General features: G+C 42.2%; 1 protein-coding gene across 3 annotated transcripts in view; it reads right to left on the minus strand.

Moving 5' to 3' along the window:
* Positions 1-15,824, minus strand: part of cntln (centlein, centrosomal protein) — a 470,872-nt gene that overhangs the window by 175,407 nt on the left and 279,641 nt on the right. For all 3 annotated transcript variants that reach the window (XM_087995387.1, XM_087995398.1, XM_087995382.1), the window contains exon 18: positions 1,858-1,951. In XM_087995387.1, the coding sequence (XP_087851513.1) occupies positions 1,858-1,951 (94 nt within the window). The remainder of the gene's footprint in view (positions 1-1,857; positions 1,952-15,824) is intronic.

The raw sequence follows: 15,824 nt of genomic DNA on the forward strand, positions 1-15,824 counted from the left end.
ATACAAAAATAGATGGGAGGGCTTATTGTGATGAGGGCATAAGGAATTTGCAGAGAGAATATCAATAGTTTGAGTAAGTGGAGAAAAATTTGACAAATGGAGTTTAATGATGGAAATGTGAGGTCATCTTTTTTCTTAGAATATGGGTGTCACTGGCTAGTCCCACATTAATTAGCCATCCTAATTGTCCACAGGGCAGTTAAGAGACAATCACGTTGTGCGGGTCTAGAGTCATATCCAGGGTGACCAGTTAAGTTGGCAGGTTTCTTTCTCTAAAGGATAGTAGTGAACTGGATGGGTTTTAACAATAGGTTACACAGTAGTCTTTTGGCTATCTTATAATTCCAAATTTTTATTAATTCAAATTCCACCAGTTGCTATGCCGGGATTCAAACCTGGGTTCGCAGATCATTAGCCGAGTGTTCTAGATTACTAGCCCAGTGACATTAACACTGTGTTCCCCAAACACAATTTGACAGGAAGAATCAAAAGGCAGTTTATAATTTAAAGCAAGTGTGACTCCAATAAAGGACAGCACAACTGATCTGGGTGTTATTGTGCATGAAACACAAAATGCAACTGTGCAAATCCAGAAAGTGATTAAAAAGGCAAGTGAAATTTTGGCCTTTATTATTGGAGGTTAGAATTTAAAAGTAGGAAAATCTTGTTACAACTCTACAGGGTGTTGGGACTGATGAGATCACACTTGGAATACTGTGTATAATTTTGATCTCTATATTGAAGAAAGCACATACTGGCATTGGAAGCAATTGAAAGAAATTTGGTAGGCTGATTCCTGGGATGAAAGAGTTTGCATCAAGAACAGTTAAACATGTCAGGCCATTAATCATTAGCATTTAGAAGAATGAAGGGTGAGCTCAATGAAATATACAATATTCTGAGGGGGCTTGGCAGGTGCATCCTGTAATGGGGGAAGCTCAACATAGTTACAGAATAAGGGGTCCCTCATTTAAAACCAAGATGCCAAGGAAGTATATCTCATAGAGTCATAGAGATGTACAGCATGGAAACAGACCCTTGGGTCCAACCCGTCCATGCCGACCAGATATCCCAATACAATCTAGTCCCATCTGCCAGCACCTGGCCCATATCCCTCCAAACCCTTCCTATTCATATACCCATCCAAATGCCTTTTTAAAGTTGCAATTGTACCAGCCTCCATCACTTCCTCTGGCAGCTTATTCCACACGTACCACCTTCTGTGTGAAAAGGTTGCCACGTAGATCTCTTTTATATCTTTCCCCTCACACATTAAACCTATGCCCTGTAGTTCTGGACTCCCTGACCCCAGGAAAAAGCCCCTCATGATTTTGTAAACCTCTATAAGGTCACCCCTCAACCTCCGACGCTCCATGGAAAACAGCCCTAGCCTGTTCAGCCTCTCCCTGTAGCTCAAATCCTCCAACCCTGGCAACATCCTTGTAAATCTTTTCTGAACCCTTTCAAGTTTCACAACATCTTTCCAATAGGAAGGAGACCAGAATTGCACGCAATATTCCAAGAGTGGCCTAACCAATGTCCTGTATAGCCGCAACATGACCTCCTGACAGTGCTGTGCTTTCTCAGTACAGTAATTGAGAGTCTGCCTTTATTACTGTGTTCAAGTCTTGAATGGACTTGAAATTAGAACCTTGATCAATAACTGAGGAGCGAGAGTAGTACCAACTGATAGCCATGCTTTTATGTAATTATTTCCAGTTAACATTGCCTGGCATTCTTTGGAGAAACATATTTTACAAAAACATACATTTTGATAAAAATGTAATCAATTATTTAAGTTTTTGGATATTTCTAATTTGCAACAACCACCAAATCACAATAGAATAAATCAAATACCTTTTGAATGAAATTGTGGTACAGCAATTTTTGTTTCAGTTTTCATTGTTCTCAGCCACTGATTTCTTTGCTTTTTCTTTTCTTGAGAACATGCCTAAATAAATATAAGCAACAAGGAATGTAAGAGCTCTGAACAATATGCAAATAAAAATAGACAAAGTGAGCTCCATAATTGTGGTTTTCGAGAAGATTTGTAGCTCAGATTGAGGTTCAGGTTGTAAGTTGGCTCGCTGAGCTGGAAGGAATGTTTTCAGATGTTTCATCACCATACGTGGTAACATTATCAGTGAGTCTCCAGGGAAATGCTGGCATTATGCCCCGCTTTCGATTTATGTGTCTTGGTCTCTTAAGGTGGGTGATATCATTTCCGGTTCCTTTTCTCAGAGGATGGTAAATGGGGTCCAAATTGATGGAGTTCCGCTTACAATGCCAGGCCCTAGGAATTCCCGTGCGTGTTTCTCTTTAGTTTGTCCTAGGATGAATGAATGGGACAACATATCCATCCTCGGACAAGCTAAACAGAGACAAGCATGGGAATTCCTAGAGACTTGACATTCTAAGTGGAACTCGATCAATAAACACATTGATTTGGATCTCATCTACCATCCTCTGAGAAAAAGAATTGGAAATTATATCACCCACCTTAAGTAACCAAGACACGTAAATAGCAAGCAGGACATAACACCAGCCCTTCACCGGATGCTCACGGGAGATGTTACATGATGATGATGAAACATCTGAAAACAAACTTACAATTTGAGCTCCATAATTTTTAAGTAAATTCCTATGTAAGTGGAAACTTATTTGGCAGTTGTTTTCGTTTTAAAGGCAGGCTTGAAAGTCTTTGATTTTGATATTGGGGACTTCACAAGCACTTACCTGGAATTTTGCGGTCAGGAGGCTGAAGCTTTACCAAACCAACAATACATTAATTAAATTCCTGTGCCATCACATGTGAAAAGTTGAGATCAAGTATAAATTTTAGGTGAAGCAGGGGTAGTGGGTGAGTAATAACTAGGTAAGGATATGTGTACAGGATACATCACAGTCATCTACAATACAGAAAAAGGCATTTTGGTTCATCTAGTCTGTACCAGTCAAAGTCAGCCACTGAACTATTCTAATCCCATTTTCAGACACTAGACATAGCCTTATATGCCTTAGTATCACAAATGTACATGTAAAAACTTCTTAAATGTTATGAATTTTGTTGCCTCTGACAGTTACTGAGTTTCAGATTCTCACTTTCCTCTGAGAGAAAACATTTTCCACAGATCCCCTCTAAACCTCCTGCCCCTTACCTAAATCAATGCCACCTGGTTATTGATCCCTCCACAGAGGGAATAACTGTCTTTCTGTCTACCTTATCTATACCCCTCATTATTTTATACATCTCAATCATGACCCCCTCAACCTCCTCAGCTCCAAGAAAAACAATCCATGTCTGTCCAATCTCTCTTTATAACTGAAACTCTCTAGACCAGGCAACATCCTGGTGAATCTCCTCTGTATCCTGCCCACTGCAATCACATCTGTTCCATAATGTGGATTTCAGAACTGCACACAAACTCTGTGCCTCAGCTAATAAAGGCAAGTATCCAATATGCCTTCTTGACCCCTTTACCTAGCTGTCCTTCTACCTTAAGGGACTGGTAGACATCACGCTAATGTCCCTCTCTTCCTCTCAGGGTCCTACCATTCATCATGTATTCCCTTACATTGTCTGTCCTGTCATGTACATTGTCTTCATTTAATTCCATTTCCCACTGAGCAGCTCATCAGAGCAGCCAGCCTCTATTCTTCTGTAATCTAAGGCTATTGTCCTCACCATTTACCACCCCACCAATCTTTGTAACATTCACTTACTGATCAGCCTTCTTATATTCAATTATAAATCATTTATATTATATGACAGCAAATGCCCAAAACTGATCCCTGTCGAAGCCCACTGTACACAGGTTTCTAGTCACACAAACATCTCTCCACCATCACCCTCTGCCTCCGGCCATTCGGCTGATTCGGTGCCTAATTATCCATATTTCCTTGGATTCGAAGGATTCTCATTATTGCTCTCAGTCTCTCGTGGAACCTCATCAAAAATCTTACTGAAATCCAAGTAGACTATGTCAAATGCATTATCCTCATCCACACACTTGGTCACCTCTTTGAAAAATTCAATCAAATTGATCGACATGATTTCCCCTTAACAAAACCATGCTGATTGTTCTTGATTAATCCCTGTCTCTCCACATGCAGATTAATTCTGTCCCTCCAAATTACTTTGAATGGTTCCCCCACCACCGAGGTTCGAATAACTGGCCTATAGCTTCCTGGTTTATCCCTTGCACACTTCTTAAATAACAGTATCACATTAGCTGTCTTCAAGTCCTCTGGCACTCTCTAATGGCCAGAGAGAAATTAAAAATTATTGTCAGTGCCCCTGCTATTTTCTCCCTTGCCTCACTTAACAGCCTGCGATACCTCCGCATAAACCAAATCATCCGCCGACATTTCCGCCACCTCCAAAAAGATCCCACCACCTGGGATATATTTCCCTCCCCACCCCTTTCCGCCTTCCGCAAAGACCATTCCCTCCGTGACTACCTGGTCAGGTCCACGCACCCTACGACCCACCCTCCCATCCTGGCACTTTCCCCTGCCACTGCTGGAACTGTAAAACCTGCGCCCACACCTCCTCCCTCACCTCTATCCAAGGCCCTAAAGGAGCCTTCCACATCCATTAAAGTTTTACCTGCACATCCACTAATATCATTTATTGTATCCGTTGCTCCCGATGCGGTCTCCTCTACATTGGGGAGACTGGGCGCCTCCTAGCAGAGCACTTTAGGGAACATCTCCAAGACACCCGCACCAATCAACCAAACCGCCCCGTGGCCCAACATTTCAACTCCCCCTCCCACTCTGCCGAGGACATGGAGGTCCTGGGCCTCCTTCACCGCCGCTCCCTCACCACCAGACGCCTGGAGGAAGAATGCCTCATCTTCCGCTCGGAACACTTCAACCCCAGGGCATCAATGTGGACTTCAACAGCTTCCTCATTTCCCCTTCCCCCACCTCATCCTAGTTTCAAACTTCCAGCTCCGCACTGTCCCCTTGACTTGTCCGGACTTGTCCGACCTGCCTATCTCCTTTTCCACCTATCCACTCCACCCTCTCCTCCCTGACCTATCACCTTCATCTCCTCCCCCACTCACCCATTGTACTCTATGCTACTCTCTCCCCACCCCCACCCTCCCCTAGCTTATCTCTCCACGCTTCAGGCTCTCTGCCTTTATTCCTGATGAAGGGCTTTTGCCCGAAACGTCGATTTCGCTGCTCGTTGGATGCTGCCTGAATTGCTGTGCTCTTCCAGCACCACTGATCCAGAATCTGGTTTCCAGCATCTGAAGTTATTGGCTTAAACACTCCCAACAGCACTGGCAAACCACTCTACAAAGATGCTGGTTCTATTCAGATTGAAGTGCAACCTGTCCACCTTGTACAGATCCTCTACCTTCAAATATGATACAAATGTTCCAGAAATCTTAAGTCCTCCCTCCTACATCATTTCTCCACTGCGTATTCATCTGGATAACCTCCTTATTCTATACTTGCTTGCACATAGCTCCGTAAGTATTCCAGACATTACTACCTTTTGGGTCATGTTCATTAATTTACTTCCTAGCTCTCTAAATTCTGCTTGCAGGACCTCATCCCTTTATCTACCTATGTCATCAATACCAAAATGAACCATGATTTCTGTCTGTCTGTTTGCCCTCCCCCAACAAAATGCCCTGCAGCTGTTCAGTGACATCCTGACCCTGGCACCCGGAAGGCAACATCCCATCTTGGAGTCTCTTTTGTGGCAGCAGAAATACCAGCCTTCCCCTTACAATTGAATCCACTATCTCTCTAGCCTTGCTTTTCTTCTTCCTCCCCTCTTGCGCAGCAGTCCCATCCATGCTGCTGTGAAGTTGGCTCCTACTACTTTCCTTTGCATAGTCATCTCCCCAGCAGTATCCCAATGTCATATCTGTTAGAAAGGAGGATGGCCACTGGGGACTCCCGCACCACCTGCCTTCCTCTACTCTGCCTCGTGGTCACCAATGCCCTTTCTGCTTGTTCAGTCTTCACCTGCGGTATGACCATCTCACTGAACAAGTTATCCATGACATGCTCAGCATCACGGATGCTCCACAGTGAATTCACCCGCAGTGTCCAGCTCCAAAATGCTGTTCGCCAGGGGCTGCAGCGGGATGCATTTCCTGCACATGTGGCCAAGGACACTTAAACCTTCCATGATTTGCCACATAGTACAGGAGCAGTATTTCACAACATGAAGCTGCTATGGTTTGCTATGACTGCTAATGCCTCTTCTTCATTCTCTTTATTTTAAAATAATTATGCTTACATAAGAAAACTATTATTGACCTTATTCTAATTGTGTGCTTCCTTTACCCTAATCTGCTTACTAATATTGTTTTATTATATTAGCCTTGAATTGTACTTACTCAGGTTACTTTGCAGGTAATCCCTTCTGCCAAAATAAAATACACTTTTTAAAATTCCTGAGGTTTGCTTCGGTCAGTTGGTTGGACAGATGATTTCCAGTGCAGAGTAAAACCAAAATTGTGGGTTCAACTTGCACATGGTTGAGGTTACCATGTCGGATTCTCCTTCTCAACTTCTCCCCTCACCTGAGGCGTAGTGACTCTCTGGTTAAGCTACCATCAGTCATCTTTCTCTAATGAGAGAACAGCCCTATGCCCAGGAGGTCTATGGTGACTTTACCTTTATACTTTTTAAAATACCAAACCAATCAACACACTATTTTCCTGAGATTTGTTTAATGCTGTTGGCAACTCCACTCTCTCTGCTGGGCTTCAATCCTGGACTTCAATTTACCTTGTTGCTGACTCCCCTCCCTTTGCTGGTCCCTGATCCTGGGCCTCAATATATCCCATTTTTAATTATGGGAAGCTGCTCGGCAGCAGGGATATATCAATAGGTTGAGTGAGTAGCAAAAAGCAAAAAATGGAGTATAATGTTGGAAGTGTGAGTTCATTCATTTTGGTTAGCAATTTTTTTTAACAAGGCATGAAAACTCATACATGGTGATGAGTTTGGGTACATACACACAGTGACAAGGCAAGTTAACACACAGAACAACAAGCATTTATGAAAGAAAATGGCATGTTGGCCTTTATTACATGGATTGTATTCAGAAATTCCTGTAATTGCTGAAGAACACAAAGGTATTGATACAATTGCACAACATATGGTGAGACCACATCTGAATTACTCTGAACAGCTTTGGTCTCTGTAATGAAGGAAAAACATAATTCCTTTGACAAGACAACAATGGTTCACTAGATTGGTTTCTGGGAATGAAAGTATTGTCTGATGATGACAGGCTAAAATATTGGGTCTATACTCAAAGATGTTAATAAGAATGATAGATGATCTGTTTGCAATATTCATGATCCTGAAGGGGCTTGGTAGAATAGGCATAGAAGTTGCTTCCCTGGCTGCAGAATGTAGAACATGTTTTAGGATAAGGGATTGATTGCTTTGGCCTGTAGTGAGAACGTTTATGAATTCGTGGAATTCTCTCCATTAGTGAATTGTGCATGCTTCATTGTTGAAAACTTTCAGACTGAAAATAAAAGTGGGTGAAGTTATGCTTCAGTTATACATGGTATTCACACTTCCAACATTATATTCCATTTTTTTGTTTTTTGTCCCTCACCCTACGTATCTATATATCCCTGCAGTCTACAGGCTTCCCACAGAATTTTAATTAAAAATGGGAATTGCATCTGAATCTTCAGCTTTATTTGAGCAGGGAGAGGGAGTCAACAACAGGATAAAATGAGGCTCAGGATCAGGACTCCAAAACTTTAACTTTAACTGAGCAGAGATATTGGAGCATCAACAGGATATATTGAGGCTCAGGATCGGGCCTCAGCAGAGGGAGTGGGGCTGGCAACAGGATAAATTGAAACCAAAGAGTGGGGCCACATTTGGAGTATTAGATTACTTACAGTGTGGAAACAGGCCCTCCGGCCCAACAAGTCCACATTGACCTGCCGAAGCGCAACCCACCCAAACCAATTCCCCCACACTCTGCCCCTTCACCTAATACTACGGGCAATTTAGCATGGCCAATCCACCTAACCTGCACATTTTTGGACTGTGGGAGGAAACCCACACAGATATGGCAAGAATGTACAAACTCCACATAGTCAGCTGCCTGAGGCGGGAATTGAACCCGGGTATCTGGCGCTGTGAGGCAACAGTGCTAACCACTGTGCCACCCAGTATGATGGACAGTATTGGTCACTTTATTTAAGGAAAGATGCACCATTGGAGGCAGTTCAAGAAAGGTTTACCAGACTTATACATAGTCAGGGAGGGCTGTTTTATGCGGACAAGCTAGAGCAGTATCTGCTCAAGTTCAGAAAAAGTAGGAGATTACATGATTACAGTTCTTGAGAGGTTTTGCAAGAATAGATGAAGAGAGAATGTTTCCTCTTATTGGGAAATCCATAAATAGGGGTCATGGTTTAAAAATCATAGAACAGACATTTAAAACCGAGATGAGATAAAACTTTTATTCTCAGTTCATGAGGTTTTTGGACCGTCTTCATAGTGGAAACAGAGTCGTTACATATATTTAATGCACATGGTAGATTCTTATTAATCAAAAGGTGAAACAATAGGGAGGGTGGGAATGCAGATTTCAGGTTATAATCAGACCAACCACAATCTGACTGAAGAGCATGCTTGAGGAGCTGAATGGCCTATTCCTGCTCTGAATTCCTATGTTTGTTTAAGACTGACGTATTTGGTGTTTCAATGAATTCAGGGATATAAGGAGACAACGGGAAAGTGTTTTTGAAGCCAAAGATTAACCACAAGAATACTGAATGGTGGCAAAGGCTTGTTCTTCACTTACTTCAACTGTTAAAGCTCTTATGAAACAAACTAGGGATAGGAATGTAGTTTTTAAATGCCCAGATGCACACTTCTGAAAATAGTTACTTTCAATAAATGTATTGGTTACATTTACAAGCAATTCAAGCACACACCAGCTTTTGATATCATTGTCTCTTGGCTATTTAGAAGTAGTTACCTTTGATAATAATGTACAGCTCTTGAGCACTCAGCTTGAATAATAGCAGCAGAGAAAGTAACATGGTTTTGCTTTTATTTTAGAATTGTGATTAAGGCTGTAAGCTGAAAATGTGTTGCTGGAAAAGCGCAGCAGGTCAGGCAGCATCCAAGGAACAGGAGAATCGACGAAGAAGGGCTTATGCCCGAAACGTCGATTCTCCTATTCCTTGGATGCTGCATGACCTGCTGCGCTTTTCCAGCAACACATTTTCAGCTCTGATCTCCAGCATCTGCAGCCCTCACTTTCTCCTCGAAGATTAAGGCTGTAAGGTCAAGAATGAATTAGAATTCCCTGATGTTTCAAAGGAGCTTAAAACAGCAGTAACGTAAGTGATCAGAGAGATGTACAGCATGGAAACAGACCCTTTGGTCTAACCCACCCATGCCGACCAGATATCCCAACCCAATCTAGCCCCACCTGCCAGAAACTGGCAGCACCTGGCCCATATCCCTCCAAACCCTTCCTGTTCATATACTCATCCAGATGCTTTTTAAATGTTGCAATTGTACTACCCTACACCACCTCCTCTGGCACCTCATTCCATTCATGTATCACCCTCTGCGTGAAAATGTTGCCCCTTAGGTCTCTTTTATATCTTTCCCCTCTCACCCTAAACCTATGCCCTCTAGTTCTGGACTCCCCCACCTCAAGTAAAAGACTTTGTCTGTTTACCCTATCCATGCCACTCATGATTTTATAAACATTGATAAGATCACCCCTCAGCCTCCAATGCTCCAGAAAAAACAGCTCTAGCATTTTCAGCCTCTCCCTATAGTTCAAATCCTCCAACCCTGGCAACATCTTTGTAAATCTTTTCTGAACCCTTTCAAGTTTCACAACATCTTTCCAATAGGAAGGAGACCAGAATTGCATGCAATATTCCAGAAGTGGCTTAACCAACGTCCTGTACAGCCACACTTTGACGTCCCAACTCCTGCAGGAGAAAGTGAGGTCTGCAGACGCTGGAGATCAAAGCTGCAACTTTATTGCTGGAACAGCACAGCAGGTCAGGCAGCATCTAGGGAACAGAAGATTCGACGTTTCGGCCAACTCCTGCACTCAATACTCTGACCAATAAAGGAAAGCATACCAAATGCCTTCTTCGCTATTCTATCTAACTGTGACTCTACTTTTAAGGAACTGTGAACCTGTACTCCAAGTCTCTTTGTTCAGCAACACTCCCGAGGACATTACCATAAAGTGTATAAGTCCTTCTAGGATTTGCTTTCCCAAAACGCAACAATTCGCATTTACCTAAATTGAACTCCATCTGTCACTCCTCAGCCCATTGGCCCATCTGATCAAGATTCTGTTGTAATCTGAGGTAACCTTCTTTGCTGTCCACGACACCTCCAATTTTGGTGTCATCTGCAAACTTATTAAATGTACTTCTTATGCTCACATCCAAATAATTTATGTAAATGACAAAAAGTAGTGGATCCAGCACCAATCCTTGTGGCTCTCCAGGTCACAGGCCTCCAGTCTGAAAAACAACTCCCCACCACCACCCTCTGTCTTCTACTTTTGAGCCAGTTCTGTATCCAAATGGCTAGTTCTCCCTGTATTCTGTTAGATCTAACCTTGCTCATGAGTCTCCCATGGGGAACCTTGTCAAACGCCTTACTGAAGTCCATATAGATCATGTCTACCTTTCTGCCCTCATCAATCCTCTTTGTTACTTCTTCAAACAACTCAATCAAGTTTGTGAGACATGATTTCCCATGCACAAAGCCATGTTGACTATCCCTAATCAGTCTTGGCCTTTCCAAATACATGTACATCCTGTCCCTCAGGATTCCCTCCAACAACTTGCCCACCATCTACGTCGGGCTCACTGGTCTGTACTTTCCTGGCTTGTTCTTACTACCTTTCTTAAATAGTGGCACCACATTAGCCAACCTCCAGTCTTCCGGCACCTCATTGTGACTATCGATGATACAAATATCTCAGCAAAACCCAGCAATCACTTCCCTAGCTTCCCACAGGGTTTTTGGATACACCTGATCAGGTCTTGGGGATTTATCTACATTTATGCATTTCAAGACATCCAGCACTTCCTCCCCTATAATATGTACATTTTTTAAGATATCACCATCTATTTCCTTACATTCTAGAGCTGCACACATCTAGGCAATTGGGAAGTATTCCTTCATGCTCCTGACTTATGCTTTGTGGAATATGGACAGGCATTGGGATGGCAGAGGTAAGTTACTCACTGCAGTATTCTTAGCCCCTGACCTGCTGTTGTAGCCACAATATTTAAATGGACAGCCCAGTTCAGTTTCTGGTCAATGGCAACTCCCAGAGTATTGTGGGAGGATTCAGTGATGGGAATGTCATTGAATAACTAGGGCTAATGGTTAGATTCACGTTTTGGAGAAGATCATTGCCTGGCACGTGTGCAGCATGAATATTACTTGTCACTTGTCAGCCAAACCTAGATATTGTCCAAGTATTGCTACATTTGAAGTGGACAGCTTAAGTATCTGAGGAGGCATGAATGATGCTGAATGGAACATAGAACATAGAAAAATACAGCGCAGTACAGGCCCTTTGGCCCTCGATGTTGCGCCGATCCAAGCCCACCTAACCTACACTAGCCCACTATCCTCCATATACCTATCCAATGCCCGTTTAAATGCCCATAAAGAGGGAGAGTCCACCACTGCTACTGGCAGGGCATTCCATGAACTCATGACTCGCTGAGTAAAGAATCTACCCTAACATCTGTCCTATACCTACCACCCCTTAATTTAAAGCTATGCCCCCTCGTAATAGCTGACTCCATACGTGGAAAAAGGTTCTCACGGTCAACCCTATCTAAACCCCTAATCATCTTGTACACCTCTATCAAGTCACCCCTAAACCTTCTTTTCTCTAATGAAAACAGCCCCGAGTGCCTCAGCCTTTCCTCATACGATCTTCCTTCCATACCAGGCAACATCCTGGTAAACCTCCTCTGCACCCGTTCCAGTGCCTCCACATCCTTCCTATAGTATGGCGACCAAAACTGCACACAATACTCCAGATGCGGCCGCACCAGAGTCTTATACAACTGCAACATGACCTCAGGACTCCGGAACTTAATTCCTCTACCAATAAAAGCCAGTACGCCATATGCCTTCTTCAACGCACTATTTACCTGGGTGGCAACTTTCAGAGATCTGTGTATATGGACACCAAGATCCCTCTGCTCATCCACACTACCAAGTATCCGACCATTAGCCCAGTAGCCCATCTTTTTGTTACTCTTACCAAAGTGAATCACCTCACACTTACCCACATTGAACTCCATTTGCCACCTTTCTGCCCAGCTCTGCAGCTTATCTATATCCCGCTGTAACCTGACACATCCTTCCTCACTGTCAACAACTCCACCGACTTTCGTATCATCCGCAAACTTGCTTACCCAACCTTCTAGCCCCTCCTCCAGGTCATTTATAAAAATGACAAACAGCAATGGTCCCAAAACAGATCCTTGCGGAACACCGCTAGTAACTGCACTCCAAGATGAACCTTTATTATCAACTACTACCCTCTGTCTTCTTCCAGCCAGCCAATTCCTAATCCAAACCTCCAACTCACCCTCAATGCCATACCTCCGTATTTTTTGCAGTACCCTACCATGGGGAACCTTATCAAACGCCTTACTAAAGTCCATATACACCACATCTACCGCTTTACCCTCGTCCACCTCCTTAGTCACCTTCTCAAAGAATTCAATAAGGTTTGTGAGGCATGACCTGCCCTTCAAAAACCATGCTGACTATCCTTGATCACATTATTCCTATCCAGATGTTCATAAATCCTATCCCTTACAATTCTCTCTAAGACTTTGCCCACAACAGAAGTGAGACTCACCGGCCTATAGTTACTAGAGTTATCCCAACTCCCCTTCTTGAACAAGGGAACCACATTGGGCAATCATCAACATTCATCCCCATTTCTGACATTATAATGGAGGGAAGGTCATTGATGAAGCAGCTGAAGATGCCTGGGCGAGATCATTCTGAGGAATAACTGCAGTGATGTCCTAGAGCTGAGATGTCTAACCTGCAAGAACCACAACCATCTTCCTTTGTGCCAGGTATGGCTCCAATTGAGGGAGAGTTTTCCACCACCACCCCTCTCCTGAGTCCTATCCACACCGGAATTGACTTCCCGAACGTCTATACCACAGTGCAGTCCCCTAATAATACCTGTGACTTTTGTCACTGTATTTGTTACATAATCTGCTGGCACATGTAGTAGATGTGACATTAATATAGCACAGCACCATACAGCTATATGGCAACATGTCCATCCTCTTGACTGTTCACTGCTGACAACCATGACAAACCACTTGGCTTTGTGTCTGTGCTTAAAGGCAAGACAAGAAAAAGTACCATAAATTCTAAACAGCATGGGAAGGCACAAAAAGGCAAGGCATGGCAAGTCAAAGAAGAAATGCTATGAACATCTAAACAGGTGCAAAATGAGTAAGCGCTAAGAAAGCAAGTCAACAGCCCTGAAATGTGCCCTACTTCAATACATGAGATGGCGTTTGTCCCTGTTTGCAAAATGATCTTGCAGCCACCATGACAATGAAAGGTATTGGTGAGCATTTCAATGAATAACTGTATTCTAAGTGAGTTGGAGAGCTGCCATGATGCTGTGGTGAGGCTGGTGCTTGTCCTCCATGGACAGTGGATGCAGTTGGTCTCTGCCCATGGAGTATGCCCTGCTATGTTGGAACTGCTGACCAAGGTAGAGGTCCAGAGAAGCAAGTGGCGAGTTCAAGCCACCAGGAACCCCCTCTGACTCTCATGTCAGGAACTGTTGCTATCCAGCTTTTTTCTGCCATATAGCAGAATAGCAAACTGCATATAAATGATGCAAAAATAGGTGAAGATGAGATGCAAATGTATGCTAATAGGCCTCCCACCACTCACTGGTTAGGTTATCTTCTTAGTATTCATACAGAAAATCAAAATTATTTTCTTGACGTTAAGAATCTAGGTTTTCCCATCTCGCTATATTTTCCCAACTGACTCACTAATGCCCATGGTATTCAGGAGCTGAGAAAATTCACCTCGTGATTTCAAAGCTAGCACTTTATTGTACTATTTGTATGATAAATCTGGGAACAGAGTTTGAAGTTACAGCATCAGACGTGGCAACTCTGCAATAGCAAGACAATGGGAAAGATTGAATTTCAACCCCTTGAAACTATTATTTGTGAATAAGTCAACCCCAACCATGTTACGCTTCCTTTTGGCTAAATAGTTCATCTTAGAAACTCAACTTCTACATGAATATGGATGATCATTATTGAAAATCTTGAAAAGTCTGTGCTTTCTCAGGCAACAAGTCATTTTGCTTGATTTAAACAAACTTTTAACCATCCTCTTGCATTGTGGCAAATCTGTCAAAAGCTTATTTTAGCTTTCTGTCCAAGTCGAAGTGAATGTCAACCCTTATTTCTCTGCATTCAGCACCAAGTATGGAATGTTTATGATATACAAGCTGTTGAGCAACAGGGGTTAGAAACTTTCCAAAACATTCTAATGGATGTGATACCTTTACTGATAAAATACAAAGTTCACTTCTTTATCTTTAAGGAGACAACACCAGCACTGAGCTCATTATTTTGGCATCATCCAATTTTAAGTTCATCTGTTAAATTATAAGAATACATTTTATTATAACAAATGATTTTTACATTCAAACAACTCATTTTACAATTATTTTCTGTGGCAAGATGGTAAAAAATTCACAAAACATGGCATGGCCTCTCTCCATTGTTGGATGCATGTGTCCCGGATGGAACAGCTCCCCGTGTGACTTTGATGACTGTGACTCGGTTACTCCAAAGTACGAAAGATGTTTTTAAGTAAAAGTAGTTATTACTCAAGTACAATACACCTTGGGTCATGGAAAATAATGCCTGCTTTTAATGATGTGTATATGTTTGACTCATTGAGTTCAAGTCTGTGTCCTTTTAATTCTGCTCGGCATGTACAGTGTGGTTCAATGACACACCGTGTTGGATACATACATATATTTTACGTAAGATGCCTCACAGGTACATACAATGCAGACAGATGTACTTCACATTTACTTACACATCTTTCATCATTAAGAACCAAAGCAGTAAAGTACTTGTAACAGCTAAAAATCACTTGGATGCTTTGTTTCTCATCTTATTACTTTACAACCAAATATATAATTGTTCAACTTCACTCTGCAAATAAAAATATTGGTAACAAATGTTTCCAATTTAATTTGTCTAGTGCCATTTGTATCCCTTAAAAATGTTTTCTCAACCAGGTCTCTGTCTTATTTATTCCTTCTCAATGTTTAGCCAAAGCTTTATTATGCTATGATCACTGTTGCCGAGACTCTTGCAATTCTTCTTAAGTCTGTTCTGGTTCATTATTGAATGCAAGATCCAAAAGAAGTTTCTCTAATATAGGACTTTTCACGTACTCTGAAAGAAAGGAGTCCTGATTACCTGATTACACCGTAAGACCTACATTCCTTCTATCCCTCTTACTACATCTTCTTGCCAGGTTATTTCAGGGCAAATAAAATTCCTCTTGTTTTTCTTTGTTCTTTCTTACAAATATCTTCCTCCACCTCCATTTTGTTATTATGTCACTTTATCCTATTAGGATCTTGCATTAAAACATTCATTCGGAAAAGACTTCTGGAACAAATTTTTTTGAAATGTTCCCATAGCCAGAAGATAAAGAATTAAGGAATAATTAAGAAATCAGCCATTAAAAAGTGCAAAGAAGGTAAGACTGTT

This window comes from Chiloscyllium plagiosum, unplaced genomic scaffold (genome assembly GCF_037043375.1).
Source record: "Chiloscyllium plagiosum isolate Xiang-an unplaced genomic scaffold, Cpla_swu_hap1 HiC_scaffold_2, whole genome shotgun sequence".
In the NCBI taxonomy this organism is placed as follows: domain Eukaryota; kingdom Metazoa; phylum Chordata; class Chondrichthyes; order Orectolobiformes; family Hemiscylliidae; genus Chiloscyllium; species Chiloscyllium plagiosum.